Source organism: Dysidea avara, chromosome 11 (assembly GCF_963678975.1).
Source record: "Dysidea avara chromosome 11, odDysAvar1.4, whole genome shotgun sequence".
NCBI classification, from domain to species: Eukaryota; Metazoa; Porifera; class Demospongiae; order Dictyoceratida; family Dysideidae; genus Dysidea; species Dysidea avara.
The window spans coordinates 15,693,005-15,707,767 of NC_089282.1; the positions used below are offsets into that span (position 1 = coordinate 15,693,005).

General features: G+C 38.1%; 1 protein-coding gene across 1 annotated transcript in view; it reads right to left on the bottom strand.

The window, feature by feature from the left end:
* LOC136237615 (uncharacterized) overlaps positions 1-14,763 on the bottom strand; it is a 65,096-nt gene that overhangs the window by 44,845 nt on the left and 5,488 nt on the right. Inside the window, exons 2-7 of the mRNA XM_066027826.1 lie at positions 11,300-11,416; positions 11,214-11,247; positions 11,028-11,167; positions 10,781-10,975; positions 3,758-3,812; positions 3,392-3,484 (exon numbers count right to left, since the gene is read on the bottom strand). Of these exons, the coding sequence (XP_065883898.1) occupies positions 3,392-3,484; positions 3,758-3,812; positions 10,781-10,975; positions 11,028-11,167; positions 11,214-11,247; positions 11,300-11,389 (607 nt within the window). The 5' untranslated portion in view covers positions 11,390-11,416. The remainder of the gene's footprint in view (positions 1-3,391; positions 3,485-3,757; positions 3,813-10,780; positions 10,976-11,027; positions 11,168-11,213; positions 11,248-11,299; positions 11,417-14,763) is intronic.

Sequence of the window (14,763 nt, forward strand, 5' to 3'; positions counted from 1 at the left end):
ACCTTATATTAGTGTCACAAATCTTTTTATGCATTAAAAGAGTTACGGTTTGTATTGACAAGGTTTCACTACAGAGAAACCATACTAACAGAACCACTTTTACAGCTAAGAAAGTTGGAGCAATAATAAGGCTGCTTAATGAAGGAATCACTGATTATACTTTTGCTGTAACTTCAGTGTCCTATATAATAGAGGTGGCCACTATAACAAGGTGGCCTTATTATAGAGGTATTTATATTTATAGGGGATTTACTGTACAACTAATGATATTCCAATCTATTCTTTCAATCTTACTGTATATAATAATAATAATAATGCTGCTACAACATTTACCTACATACTTAGGTGGCCTCCCCAAAGTTGGCTCTGAGTGTGGCGCTTGGCCAGAATCTGGGTGGCCTGTGGATCAAGTCATGATGGGGTTGGCTTTTTTTCAGCCCTTCTAGGTATTTGTCCCGTTTCACCTTAGGATATTTAGCACAAAGATTTTTACTTAGGCTCCTAGGCTATGGGTGAACACCTCGAACAGGCTCTGCCTTCTGTGTACACCTTTTAGTGCCTAACTGGTAAAGTAGATAATTATAACAGATTATGAGGATAGTTTCCAATCCTATGTTTGTATAATAAATTATAGTAACTGCAGGATGCAAACAACACAGTTATACGTATGTACCAGCGTTGAAACCGGGTCGGGTCATCCGGGTCACATTTTCTTCGGGTCATCCGGGTCTGACCCGGTTTACAATTTATCCGGGTCTGACCCGGATTGGATCACGTGAGAAACGAAATTGTTTGTTTGACGACATGGAACTTATAAACGCTATCGCGTAGCTCTTTCATGAGCCACGCCCACTTATCGCATTACCAACATATGCTCAGCCACGCCTATTTGTTAGTAAGTGCAGTATGTAGCACGAAACTGAGGGTATCTATGGTGAGGGGTAGCTATTGTCAATAGGTGAAGACCTTTTTTTTTTTTTTGGTCTTCAACCTACAGCTAGGCTGAAGTTGCAATATTTACTCAACATGAATCGAACGCTCAAAATGTAGACTCGTTCGCTCACCCGAGACTAGCCGAAACACGTCTCGGCTTTAATTAATCCGGGTCACATCCGGGTCACATCCGGGTCTGACCCGGATTGCTATCCGGGTCAGTGGGTCATCCGGGTCAGCAGTAGTGACCCGGTTTCAACGTTGGTATGTACACATAATGTGGAATTGTTGAATTGAAATGCCATGTCTTAGTGGTATCCGAAACTTCTTGGTCTTAATACCTAGGTGGTTGTTTCATATAGTTGCATTAGAGTAGAAACGTCCTATTTAAAGTTGGCCTTTATGAAAATGTGGCCTTTAAAGCGGCCGCTAAGATATGTTCCCTTTTGAATCATACTTGAAAGGGCATACCTACTACTGACCACTTTAAGGCCATCTTTATATGTTTGTACCTATAAACGATGTCTTTGCTGGAAAAATGTACACTTCTAAAACCACTATGCATTGTCTTACTTGTCAAAAATTTGATGGAATAGAGTGGAATCCATGACTTATCTTAGTGGCCACCTATATAGAAAGGCCACCACTCCATAAGGGCCAATGATTGCGTATACACTTATGCAAATGCATTAAGCAGCTACCTGCACATTAAAACCCAGAAATTTTGGCCCTAAGGTAACCAGCTTAAACTCCATACATCAACTGTATCATGATGAAACTACTTATATGTAGCAATGTAGCTCATACTTTGATTCTATAATTGAGAATCGTAGAAATGTTCCATAGAAATTTGTGTTACACTGTACAAAGCTTCACTGCAGCAATTGCACACTTATGCATATCTATAGCTTTACGTAAAATACATCAATAATTGATTAAAGAAAGGGTCAAGGCAATTAACTTCAAAGTTAAATCATGAAATAAAGATATAGTAAAGTTGAGACTGAAAGTGGTGCATATTGCATGATGGTCTCTACAATCATTCACACATAACTTTGACATGTAACGAAATCTGATGCATTGATATCAGTACACAAATTGAATCTTTGAAGGTGTAAGTTGAAAAGATTTTAAAGCCATTCTACTGCATCAGTCATTCATTACTACTCGTTAGAAAAACTATATTATGGTAGATTACAATATTTGAAGTAGTATTCATGCCTGTGTTAAGAACAAAGAATGCAGCTACACTGTACATAACATCATGTTTATTTATAAGTGTTCCAAATTACAATGGAACTTGTCTTAGCAGCCACCTGTAATGAAAGTCCACCTTTCTATTAAGGGCCAAATTTAAATTGTTCTAGTAAGACATTTATACACATTGAACTATATACATGTAAATAGCCATTGGCCCTGACTGGCTTTGACAGTTTCCACTATAGCTACATTTGTGTATCAAAATATGTACTTGCATATCAAAAATCAACATGAATGCTAACAGTAGCAGTAGCAGTTACTGTAGCTAGTGAAAATGCCATCAAGTTCAATATTCCACCACTACATATATAATAGGCTTGGTGTCATAATCAGAAACAACATATACAAGCTTGATAAGGGGTAAATTACTTGAGTATATGTATTTATAAGCTTTTACTGAAACATAAAAAAATTAACCTTACTTACAAACCAACAATATATGTATAAAATGATTGTGACATAAAGTTACTTGCAATTGGTGTTGCATCTTTGCATACTTGAACCATACAAACAGCAGTGATTACAAGGCTACACATTAATACTTATAACTCATGATCTACTACTGGTTCCAACTTTAAACTCACAGAGGTGAATGATGGGTATTAGAGCAACATGTAAACCAAAAATAAATTTAATTAAAGAATATATATATATTTGAAAATTAAGATCAAAGGAAAATGCTACATTTTCGTGGTTTGACCTTTTCCTTTGAGTAATTATAAAACATTATGTATCACCTGAAAGAGGATTTAATAAGCATTTCAAACATCTAAACCAGAAGTGTCTATGTCAATCACACACAAAGTTATGGCCATTTTATTGAAGACATGTAAGCAAAATGAAATTTTCAACAGAAACTTTGAGTGGTCATAACTTAAAGGGAGAACAATGAAATGAGCCAAATTTTGGTGTGAGAAAGTTTCTTGGTGGCGTCCATGTTTGTGTCAAATTTCATGAAAATCAAAAGGGGTGCAGATTTTTTTTGTTGATTTGGTATGGAATGACCCATAATATCATTGGTATCAGTATTAATACAATTCGCAGTTCAGGATTAATAACAGATGGGTCATGCAGCATTTGCTGTATCAGTGGAACACTATTTTCAACACTCTAAAATGGTCTTTTAAATTTTCTACTGACTAACCAACTAAATTACTGTATGTAATTATGCTACATATTTATTGCAGTTCTTACGTACATATGAGACCTGGCCCAACATTGCCATATAGTGTTTCAATTGTGTAAGCATGATTCTGCATAATCATTGATCTCTTCAGCTTTAATATAGGACCTTTAGATACAAAGAGAGAAGACCATCATGATTATGATGAATGTGTACAACAAAAAAAAGAGACAAATATGTGAATCCTTGGACTAACATGCGACCACAGATCTGATCTACATAGTAGTCAGTTGTGGGCATGACAAGGAAAGAAAAAGTGTCACTACATGCATACGTACATACATACATACAACAAGAAAAAGCCCTATAAGATAACTACAAAATCTAGTTCAATCAGTCTGGGTTGATGTAATATTATAGATCTGAAAATGCACACTCAACCTAATTCTCCTCCAGGTACTGTAAAATCAGTAGACAACAATCTCCAATTGTGTATCTGTATTAAATTTAAACAAAAAAGGGAATATATCAAGACACATGGTAGTGTGTCGTGTGGCCCAAGAAGCCAGCGCGCCACAGTGAGTATATTAACAGGAAGAAAGAAAATGCAATTTTCACACCTTTGTAGCTTCATGATCCCTTATCCGATTGAAACCAAATTTGCTACAGAAATTCCGGCGAGGTAGGTGAGCCCAAATTCAACATTTCAAGAAAATCGCACCAGCCATGTCCGAGATACAAGTGACCAAAGTTTGGGGTTTTTTCCTTCGTTTTTTTTTCTTCTTTTTGCACACTTTGCAAATTCCACCATAAAACATGAATGCATGTTCCACTCAGGCTGAAATTTGGCACACATAAAGGACTCATTAAGGCGGATCTCAGTACCAACTTTGGTACGAATCCGATGAACATTCACGGAGTTATGACCGATTATTTTCGTAAAATAAGGTCGAAGGTCTGTCACGACCACAGGGTAAATGAAGGAATGAGCTGAAAGTTGCTATGTAGATGGAGTAACTATTGTAGGAGTGCCTTTTGTGATTTGAAAGGAATCCAATCAAAGGCCATCGAGATATGACACAAAACCCAACCTGTGTCACAATTACGCGATCGATTTTTATGAATAGAAAAAACTATAAGTTGTCACGCCTACCAGGCAAACTACTTAGAGCAATGAGCTGAAAATCGGTGTGTAGCTGGAATAATTATCTAATCCAAAACAGCCAAGCTGTAAAAAAAGTGTGCGGCCCTCAGAAAGGCTACGGTGAAAAAAGATGTGAAATCCAAGGTGGCGGCCAAGAAATGGCTGTGATGGTAGGTTAATGGTAAAAATTTTAATAATGACAATTCTGGTGAATTTTGTACCAATTGACCAAGCGGCATCAAAATTCACCTGAATTGTCGTTATTAAAATTTTTACCATTAACCTACCATCACAGCCATTTCTTGGCCGCCACCTTGGATTTCACATCTTTTTTCACCATAGCCTTTCTGAGGGCCGCACACTTTTTTTACAGCTTGGCTGTTTTGGATTAGATTTCATTTCTTTTTGTATTTGTATACCCCAAAGCCGGCCTATGGCCAGCTTTGGGACTTTTTTAACCTATGTTTTTTTCTTTACTACAGGAAGAAGAAAAGATGAAGTAGATGTACTTTAAATATTTTATCAGTAAATGTACAAATTATATATATATAATATATATGTGACCGGATTTGCAAAAAGGGGCCTTCCACACACATCTAATTTGCCAACTTTGACAATTGATAACTTCAGATTGGAAAGAGCTATTGCCTTGAAATTTGGGCAGTGGTGATTTCTTTGCAGCTGAACTCTCCACATGATGGTTTCTTTGTAGCTGAACTCTCTACAAGGTAATTTCTTCTAGCTGATCTCTCTACAGGGAGATTTGTTTGTAGCTGAACGATCTACAAGGTAACTTCTTCTAGCTGATCTCTCTACAGGGTGGTTTCTTTGTAGCTGAACTCTCTAAAAGGTAAATTCTTCTAACTGATTTTTCTACAGGGCAATTTGTTTGTGGCTGTATTTTCTACAGGGTGATTTCTTTGCAGCTGAACTCTCTACATGGTGGTTTCTTTGTAGCTGAACTCTCTACAAAGTAATTTCTTCTAGCTGATCTCTCTACAGGGTGATTTGTTTGTAGCTGAATTCTGTACAGGTGATTTGTTTGCAGCTGAGCTCTTTACAGAATGGTTTCTTTGTAGCTGAACTCTCTACAAGGTAACTTTTCTAGCTGATGTCTCTACAAGGTGGCTAGTTTGTAGCTGAACTCTCTACATGGTGGTTTCTTTGTAACTGAACTTTCTACAAGGTGACTTCTTCTAGCTGATCTTTCAATAGGATGATTTGTTTGTAGCTTCACTCTCTACAAGGTAACTTCTTCTAGCTGATCTCTCTACAGGGAGATTTGTTTGTAGCTGAACTCTCTACAGGTGATTTGTTTGAAGCTGAACTTTCTAAATGATGGTTTCTTTGTAGCTGTACTCTCTACAAGTTAACTTTTTCTATTGATCTCTCTACAGGGTGATTTGTTTGTAGCTGAATTCTGTACAGGTGATTTGTTTGCAGCTGAGCTCTTTACAGAATGGTTTCTTTGTAGCTGAACTCTCTAAAAGGTAACTTCTTCTAACTGATCTTTCTACAGGGCAATTTGTTTCTGGCAGAATTTTCTACAGGGTGATTTCTTTGCAGCTGAACTCTCTACATGGTGGTTTCTTTGTAGCTGAACTCTCTACAAGGTAATTTTTTCTAGCTGATCTCTCTACAGGGAGATTTGTTTGTAGCTGAACTATCTACAAGGTAACTTCTTCTAGCTGATCTCTCTACAGGGTGATTTGTTCGTAGCTGAATTCTGTACAGGTGATTTGTTTGCAGCTGAGCTCTTTACAAAATGGTTTCTTTGTAGCTGAACTCTCTACAAGGTAACTTCTTCTAACTGATCTTTGTACAGGGCAATTTGTTTGTGGAAGAATTTTATACAGGGTGATTTCTTTGTAGCTGAACTCTCTACATGGTGGTTTCTTTGTAGCTGAACTCTCTACAAGGTAACTTCTTCTAGCTGATCTCTCTACAGGGTGATTTGTTTGTAGCTGAACGATCTACAAGGTAACTTCTTCTAGCTGATCTCTCTACAGGATGGTTTCTTTGTAGCTGAACTCTCTAAAAGGTAACTTCTAACTGATCTTTCTACATGGAAATTTGTTTGTGGCTGTATTTTCTACAGGGTGGTTTCTTTGTAGCTGAACTCTCTACAAAGTAATTTCTTCTAGCTGATCTCTCTACAGGGTGATTTGTTTGTAGCTGAATTCTGTACAGGTGATTTGTTTGCAGCTGAGCCCTTTACAGAATGGTTTCTTTGTAGCTGAACTCTCTACAAGGTAACTTCTTCTAACTGATCTTTCTACAGGGCAATTTGTTCGTGGCAGAATTTTATACAGGGTGATTTCTTTGTAGCTGAACTCTCTACATGGTGGTTTCTTTGTAGCTGAACTCTCTACAAGGTAACTTCTTCTAGCTGATCTCTCTACAGGGTGATTTGTTTGTAGCTGAACGATCTACAAGGTAACTTCTTCTAGCTGATCTCTCTACAGGGAGATTTATTTGTAGCTGAACTCTCTACAGGTGATTTGTTTGAAGCTGAACTCTCTAAATGATGGTTTCTTTGTAGCTGAACTCTCTACAAGTTAACTTCTTCTAGCTGATCTCTCTACATGGTGATTTGTTTGTAGCTGAATTCTGTATAGGTGATTTGATTGCAGCTGAGCTCTTTAAATAATGGTTTCTTTGTAGCTGAACTCTCTCAAGGTAACTTCTTCTAGCTGATGTCTTTACAGGGTCACTAGTTTGTAGCTGAATTCTCTACATGGCGGTTTCTTTGTAACTGAACTCTCTACAAAGTAACTTTTTCTAGCTCATCTTTCTACAGGGTAATTTGTTTGTAGCTGAATTCTGTACAGGTGATTTGTTTGCAGCTGAGCTCTTTTAAGAATGGTTTCTTTGTAGCTGAACTCTCTACAAGGTAACTTCTTCTAGCTGATGTCTCTACAAGGTCACTAGTTTGTAGCTGAGCTCTCTACATGGTGGTTTCTTTGTAACTGAACTCTCTACAAAGTGACGTCTTCTAGCTGATCCTTCTACAGGGTGATTTGTTGAAGCTGAACTCTCTATATACAAGGTAACTTCTTCTAGCTGATCTCTCTACAGGGAGATTTGTTTGTAGCTGAACTCTCTACATGATGGTTTCTTTGTAGCTGAACTCTCTACAAGGTAACTTCTTCTATTGATCTCTCCAAAGGGCGATTTCTTTGTAGCTGAACTCTCTACATGGTGGTTTCTTTGTAGCTGAACTCTACAAGGTGATTTCTTCTAGCTAAACCATCTCTTTCCATAGTTGCATGAACTCCCTACAAGGTAACTTCTTCTAGCTGATCTCTCTACAGGGTGACTTGTGTGTAGCTGATCTCTATACAGGTTTCTTGTTTCTAGCTGATCTCTTGAATTCTCTTCAGGGTGACTGCTCTATTAGGATGACTGCTCTATTAGAGTATCTCGATCTCGCACTTGCTGCACCAAGTTGGATTTCGTGTTATAACTCCGTGGCTTTAAGTCTGATTCTTCTACACCATTGATGAGCCTTTCTAAGATGATTACTCCATCTGTACAACGATTTTCAAAGCATTACCCCAAGCGGTTTATCTGGTAGGCATGGCAAGCAGTCGTTTTTTTATTAGCTAATCTCGATTGCATAATTGTTACACACTGTTGGTTTTTTCGTTGTATCTTCCTGGTTTTTAGCTCAATTTCTTTCAAACCACAAAAGGTTTGAGGTTCAATAGTTAACCTATTCACCCACCGAGTTTCAGCTTCTTCCCATACGCGGTTTACCCTGTAGGCGTGACAACATATTGGTGTTATTTTTCGTGAATAATCGCGCATAACTCTTTGCCTGTTTATCGTATTCCAGCCAAAGTTGGTACAGAGATGTGCCTTTATATCCCCCTTCTGTGTGCCAAATTTCAAGGCAATCAGATGTGGCGTTCGCATTTTATAGCAGTTTTTATAAGTGTGCGACAAGAAAAAGAAAAATAAGAAGAAAAAAACCCGAAGAAACTGAGCCAATTTTTGAAGTCGCATATGTCGGGAACCCGTGAAGCGATTTCGCTCAAATTTGGAATGTGGAGTGCTGCAGTTGGGGGGCATGTCCACAGCAAAAATCATCTTGTTTCATCAAGGACGCACAGAGCTACGGAGGTGCGAAAATTGCGTTTTCTTTCTTCCTGTCAATATACTCACGGGTGTTACGCGCCGGCTTCTTGGGCCGCATGACACACTACCGTGTGTCTTGATCATAGAAAGTCCTTACAGTAGTACAGAAGAATTGGATTACAAACCACTGAGTTATGATTCGAAAGCCAACTACGTGTAGCAAATGCGAGATAGAGATACTCTAATAGAACAGTCACCCTAATAGAGCATTCAGCTACGTTTATAACTTACTCTATCATAGAATTATATTACATTGCAAGTTATTCTGTAGGCAATTCAGCTACAAACAGTTAATCTTATAGACAATTCAGCTACAAGCAAGTCACCGTGTAGAGAGTTCAGCTACAAATATGACGCTGTAGAAATTCAGAACATTATAAGTCACACTGAAGAGAGTTTAGTTATAAACAAGTCACCCTGTAGAGAGTTCAGCTACAACCAGTTACTCTGTAGAGAATTAAGCTACAAACAAGTCACTGTGTAGAGAGTTCAGCCACAAAAGCTACCCAGTAGAGAGTTCATCAAGATCAAGTTACATTATACAATGTTCAGCTACAAGTAAGTCACTCTGTATAGAGTTCAGCTACAAAAAGTCACATCTGTAGTACAAACAAGTCACCATGTAACTGGAGAGTTCAGCAACCAATCAAAAAAACCACGCTGTAAAGAGTTCAGCTATACAAACATGTTATAACTATATAGAGAAAGTTATAACTCTGGAGAGAGATCAGCTAGAAACAAGTCATCCAGTAGAGAGATCAGCTAGAAGACATCACCTTATAGAGAGTTCAGTTACAAAGAAAGTACCATGTAGAGAGTTCATCTGTTAACAAATAACCCTGCAGAGAGTTCAGCTAGAAACAATTCACCCTGTAGAGGGATCAGCAAGAAAAAGGGAGAGATCAGCTATAAGGATCACCTTGTAGAGAGTTCAGCTACAAACAAATCACCCTGCAGATAGTTCAGCTACAAACACATCACCCTCTAGAGAGATCAGCTAGAAGAAGTTACCTTATAGAGAGTTCAGCTACAAAGAAACCATCATATAAAGAGTTCAGCTGCAAACAAATCACCCTGTAGAGAGTTCAGCTACGAACAGGTCAGCCTGTAGAGAGATCAGCTAGAAGAAGTCACCTTACAGAGAATTCAGCTACAAAGAAACCACCATGTAGAGAGTTCAGCTGCAAACAAATCATCTGTAGAGAATTCAGTCAGAAACAAGTTCGCCCTGTAGAGAGATCAGCTAGAAACAAGTCACCCTGTAGAGAGATCAGCTACAAAGAAACAATCCTGTAGAGAAATCAGCTACAATATAGAAAGATCAGCTAGAAACAAATCATGTTGTAGAGAGTTCAATTGCAAACAAATCATGTTGTAGAGAGTTCAGTTGCAAATAATTCACCCTGTAGACAGTTCAGCCACCCTGTAGAGAGTTTAGCTAGAACAAGTCATCTTGTAGAGAGTTCAGCTACAAAGAAACCACCATGTAGAGAGTTCAGCTATAAACAAATCATCCTGTAGAGAGTTCAACTAGAAACAAATCATCCTGTAAAGAGCTCAGCTAGAAACAAATCACCCTGAAAAGAGTTCAGCTACAAACAATGAGAGTGTCAGCTACAGTTCAGTTATGTAAGAAGTCACCTTATTAACTACAGTATGTGATAATCATCATTTAATGTTAAATATACAAATATTTAATCAGACAAAAGCTATACACACTATATTACTTCCTTTGTTGCACAATTCCTGCAGTAAAGAAGAAAACAAGTTAAAAAGAAGCACCAAAGCCAGTTTATGGCCAGCTTTGTGGCTTGCAATACAAAAAGAAGTGATATTTAAACCAAAACTGCCAAGCTGTAAAAAAAAGAGTGCGGCCCCAAAAAATCCAAGGTGAAAAAAGATGTGAAATCCAAGGTGGCGGCCAAGAAATGGCTGTGATGGTAGGTTAATGGCAAAAATTTTATTAATTGTGACAATTCAGGTGAATTTGGTGCGGAATCCTAGTGGAGAAGGCAACGCAAATTCACCTGAATTGTCATAATTAAAATTTTTGCTATTAACCTACCATCACAGCCATTTCTTGGCTGCCACCTTGGATTTCACATGTTTTTCACCTTGGCCTTTTAGGGACCGCACTCTTTTTTTACAGCTTGGTTTCGATAAATTATTAGCTATAGTACCTTTTGAATATCAAAAATGTTTTGGTAATTGTTGTAACGATTAATACCCTCCTGGACAGCCTTGAACACTGCTTTGTCTCTTGTCTTTATCACTTGTGACACTGTTGTACATGTACTACCTAACTTTTCAAATATCCTTATCACTTGTGGTTGAAGGTCATCTGTGGCTTCTCCAGTATCAGGATCCACAACACACTATGTACAGGAACAACACTACTAGCCTCTTACTAGTCAAGCGTGTCTTCACCTTGAGTGTCAGTAGACATGTCAGGTATTCCCTTTGATGTCCTATCAATACCACATTACTCAGAAACTCAAGTTCACTTTTAACACGCTCTTCTATTTCTATTGGGACAATTTTTTCTCCTCCAGCCATTTCAATCAAGTCTAGATATACAGTCAATTACAATCTCTAAAAATACATGCCACTTACCATCAATTCGACAGACAATTTGCAAATAGTTTTCCTACATGTACAAGTGTGAATAGAAAATTTAAATTAAAGCAAAGTATACTCACACTATCAAGCCAGCCAATGTCTCCTGTGTGTAACCATCTTTCATCATCAATAGTTTCCTTTGTCTTCTTTTCCAAATTAAGGTAGCCCATGAAAACATTTCTACCACAGCATACAATCTGCCAAAAGTATTACCTGTATTCACATTCTATATAGCTAGTCTGTAACTAATTTTGCTACATGCATCATTCACAATAATGGTTGTATACTATAAATCAGGAAAATTTCAGTGTAGTAAATTTTCGTCTATTATAATTTCAAAGCAGCCTGTTTTTTTTGCTAGCACAACCAATGAAAATTTTTGACGGAATAACTATATGTTAATAGCTATTTGTATGCACAAATTATTCATATACATACATATATATAATATCAAGACGCACGGTAGTGTGTCGTGCGGCCCAAGAAGCCGGCGCGCAACACCCGTGAGTATATTGACAGGAAGAATGAAAACACAATTTTCGCACTTCCGTAGCTCTGTGCTGCCTTAATGAAACAAGACGATTTTTGCTGTGGACACTCCCTCCAACTTCAGTATTCCACATTCAAATTTGAGCGAAATCGCTTCAAGCATTTCCGAGATATGCGACTTCAAAAATTAGCTTAGTTTCTTCGTTTTTTTTCTTCTTATTTTCTTCCTCTTTTCGCACACTTACAAAAACCGCTATAAAACGCGAACGCAATATCTGATTGCCTTGAAATTTGGCACACAGAAGGGGGGTATAAAGGCGCATCTCGGTACCAACTTTGGCTGGAATACGATAAACAGGCAAAGAGTTATGAGCGATTATTCATGAAAAATAACACCAATATGTTGTCATGCCTACAGGGTAAACCGCGTATGGGAAGAAGCTGAAAATCGGTGGGTGAATAGGTTAACTATTGAACCTCAAACCTTTTGTGGTTTGAAAAAAAATCGAGCTAAAAACCAGGAAGATACAGCGAAAAAATCAACAGTGTGTAACAATTACGCAATCGAGATTAGCAAATTTTTTATTATTATTTTATTATTATTATTATTATTATGCTTGCCACGCCTACCAGATAAACCACTTGGGGTAATGCTTTGAAAATCGCTGTACAGATGGAGTTATCATCTTAGAAAGGCTCTTCAATGGTGTAGAAGAATCAGACTTAATGCCACGGAGTTATAACACGAAATCCAACTTGGTGTAGCAAGTGCGAGATCGAGATACTCTAATAGAGCAGTCATCCTAATAGAGCAGTCACCCTGAACAGAATTCAAGAGATCAGTTAGAAATAAGTAACCTGTATAGAGATCAGCTACAAACAAATCACCCTGTAGAGAGTTCAGCTACAAACAATTCACCCTGTTCAGACATCAGTTAGAAGAAGTTTTCTTGTAGAGAGTTCAGTTACAAACAAATCACCCTGTTGAAAGATCAGCTAGAAGATGTCACCTTGTAGAGAGTTCAGTTACAAAGAAACCATTCTGTAAAGAGCTCAGCTGCAAACAAATCACCTATACAGAATTCAGCTACAAACAAATCACCCTGTAGAGAGATCAGCTAGAAGAAGTTACCTTGTAGATAGTTCAGCTACAAACAATTCACCCTGTACAGAGCTCAGTTAAAAGAGGTTTCCTTGTAGAGAGTTCAGCTACAGACAAATCACCCTGTAGAGAAATCAGTTAGAAGAAGTTACCTTGTAGATCGTTCAGCTACAAACAATTCACCCTGTACAGAGCTCAGTTAAAAGAGGTTTCCTTGTAGAGAGTTCAGCTACAGACAAATCACCCTGTAAAGAGATCAGCTAGAAGAAGTTACCTTGTAGAGAGTTCAGCTACAAAGAAACCATCATGTAGAGAATTCAGCCGCAAACAAATCATGTATAGGGAGTTCAGCTACAAACAAATCTCCCTGTAGAGAGATCAGCTAGAAGAAGTTTCCTTGTAGAGAGTTCTGCTACAAACAAATCACCCTGTAGAAAGATCAGCTAGAAGAAATCACCTTGTAGAGAGTTCAGCTTCAAAGAAACAATCATGTGAGAGTTCAGGTACAAACAAATTGTCCTGTAGAGAGATCAGCTAGAAGAAGTTACCTTGTAGAGAGTTCAGCTACAAAGAAACCATCATGTAGATAGTTCAGGTACAAACAAATTACCCTGTAGAAAGATCAGCTATAGAAGAAATCACCTTGTAGAGAGTTCAGCTACAAAGAAATTATCATGTAGAGAGTTCAACTACAAACAAATCACCCTGTAGAAAGATCAGCTATAGAAGAAATCACCTTGTAGAGAGTTCAGCTACAAAGAAACCATCATGTAGATAGTTCAGCTACAAACAAATCGGCCTGTAGAGAGATCAGCTAGAAGAAATTACCTTGTAGAGAGTTCAGCTACAAAGAAACCATCATGTAGAGAGTTCAGCTGCAAACAAATCACCTGTAGAGAGTTAAGCTACAAACAAATCTCCCTGTAGAGAGATCAGCTAGAAGAAGTCACCTTGCAGGGAGTTCAGTTACAAAGAAATAAACCATGTAGAGAGTTCAGCTGCAAACAAATCACTTGTAGAGAGTTCAGCTAGAAACAAGTCACACTGTAGAGAGATCAGCTAGAAACAAGTCACCTTGTAGAGAGTTCAGCTAGAAGAAGTCACATTGTAGAGCTACAAAGAAACTACCATGTAGAGTTCAGCTGCAAACAAATCACCCTGTAGAGAACTCAGCTACAAACAAATCGCCCTGTAGAAAGATTAGCTAGAAGAAGTTACCTTATAGGGAGTTCAGCTATGAACAAATCACCCTGTAGAGAGTTCAGCTACAAACAAATCACCCTGTAGAGAGTTCAGTTACAAAGAAACCACCATGTAGAGAGTTCAGCTGCAAAAAAAATCAATCACTCTGTTGAGAGTTCAGCTAGAAGAAGTCACCTTGTAGAGAGTTAAGGTGCAAATAAATCACCCTGTAGAGAATTCAGCTACAAACAAATCACCCTGTAGAAAGATCAGCTAGAAGAAGTTACCTTGTAGAGAGTTCAGCTACAAAGAAACCACCATGTAGAGAGTTCAGCTGCAAACAAATCACATGTAGAGAGTTCAGCTACAAACAAGTCACCCTGTAGAGAGATCAGCTAAAAACAAGTCACCCTGTAGAGAGTTCAGCTAGAAGAAGTCACATTGTAGAGAGTTCAGCTACAAAGAAACTACCACGTAGAGAGTTCAGCTGCAAACAAATCATCCTGTAGAGAATTCAGCTAGAAGAAGTCACCTTTTAGAGAGTTCAGCTACAAAGCAACCACCATGTAAAGAGTTCAGCTGCAAAAAACTCAATCACCTTGTAGAAAGATCGGCTAGAAGAAGTTACCTTGTAGAGAGTTCAGCTACAAAGAAACCACCATGTAGAGAGTTCAGCTGCCAACAAATCACCTGTAGAGAGTTCAGCTAGAAACAAGTCACCCTGTAGAGAGTTCAGCTAGAAGAAGTCACATTGTAGAGAGTTCAGCTACA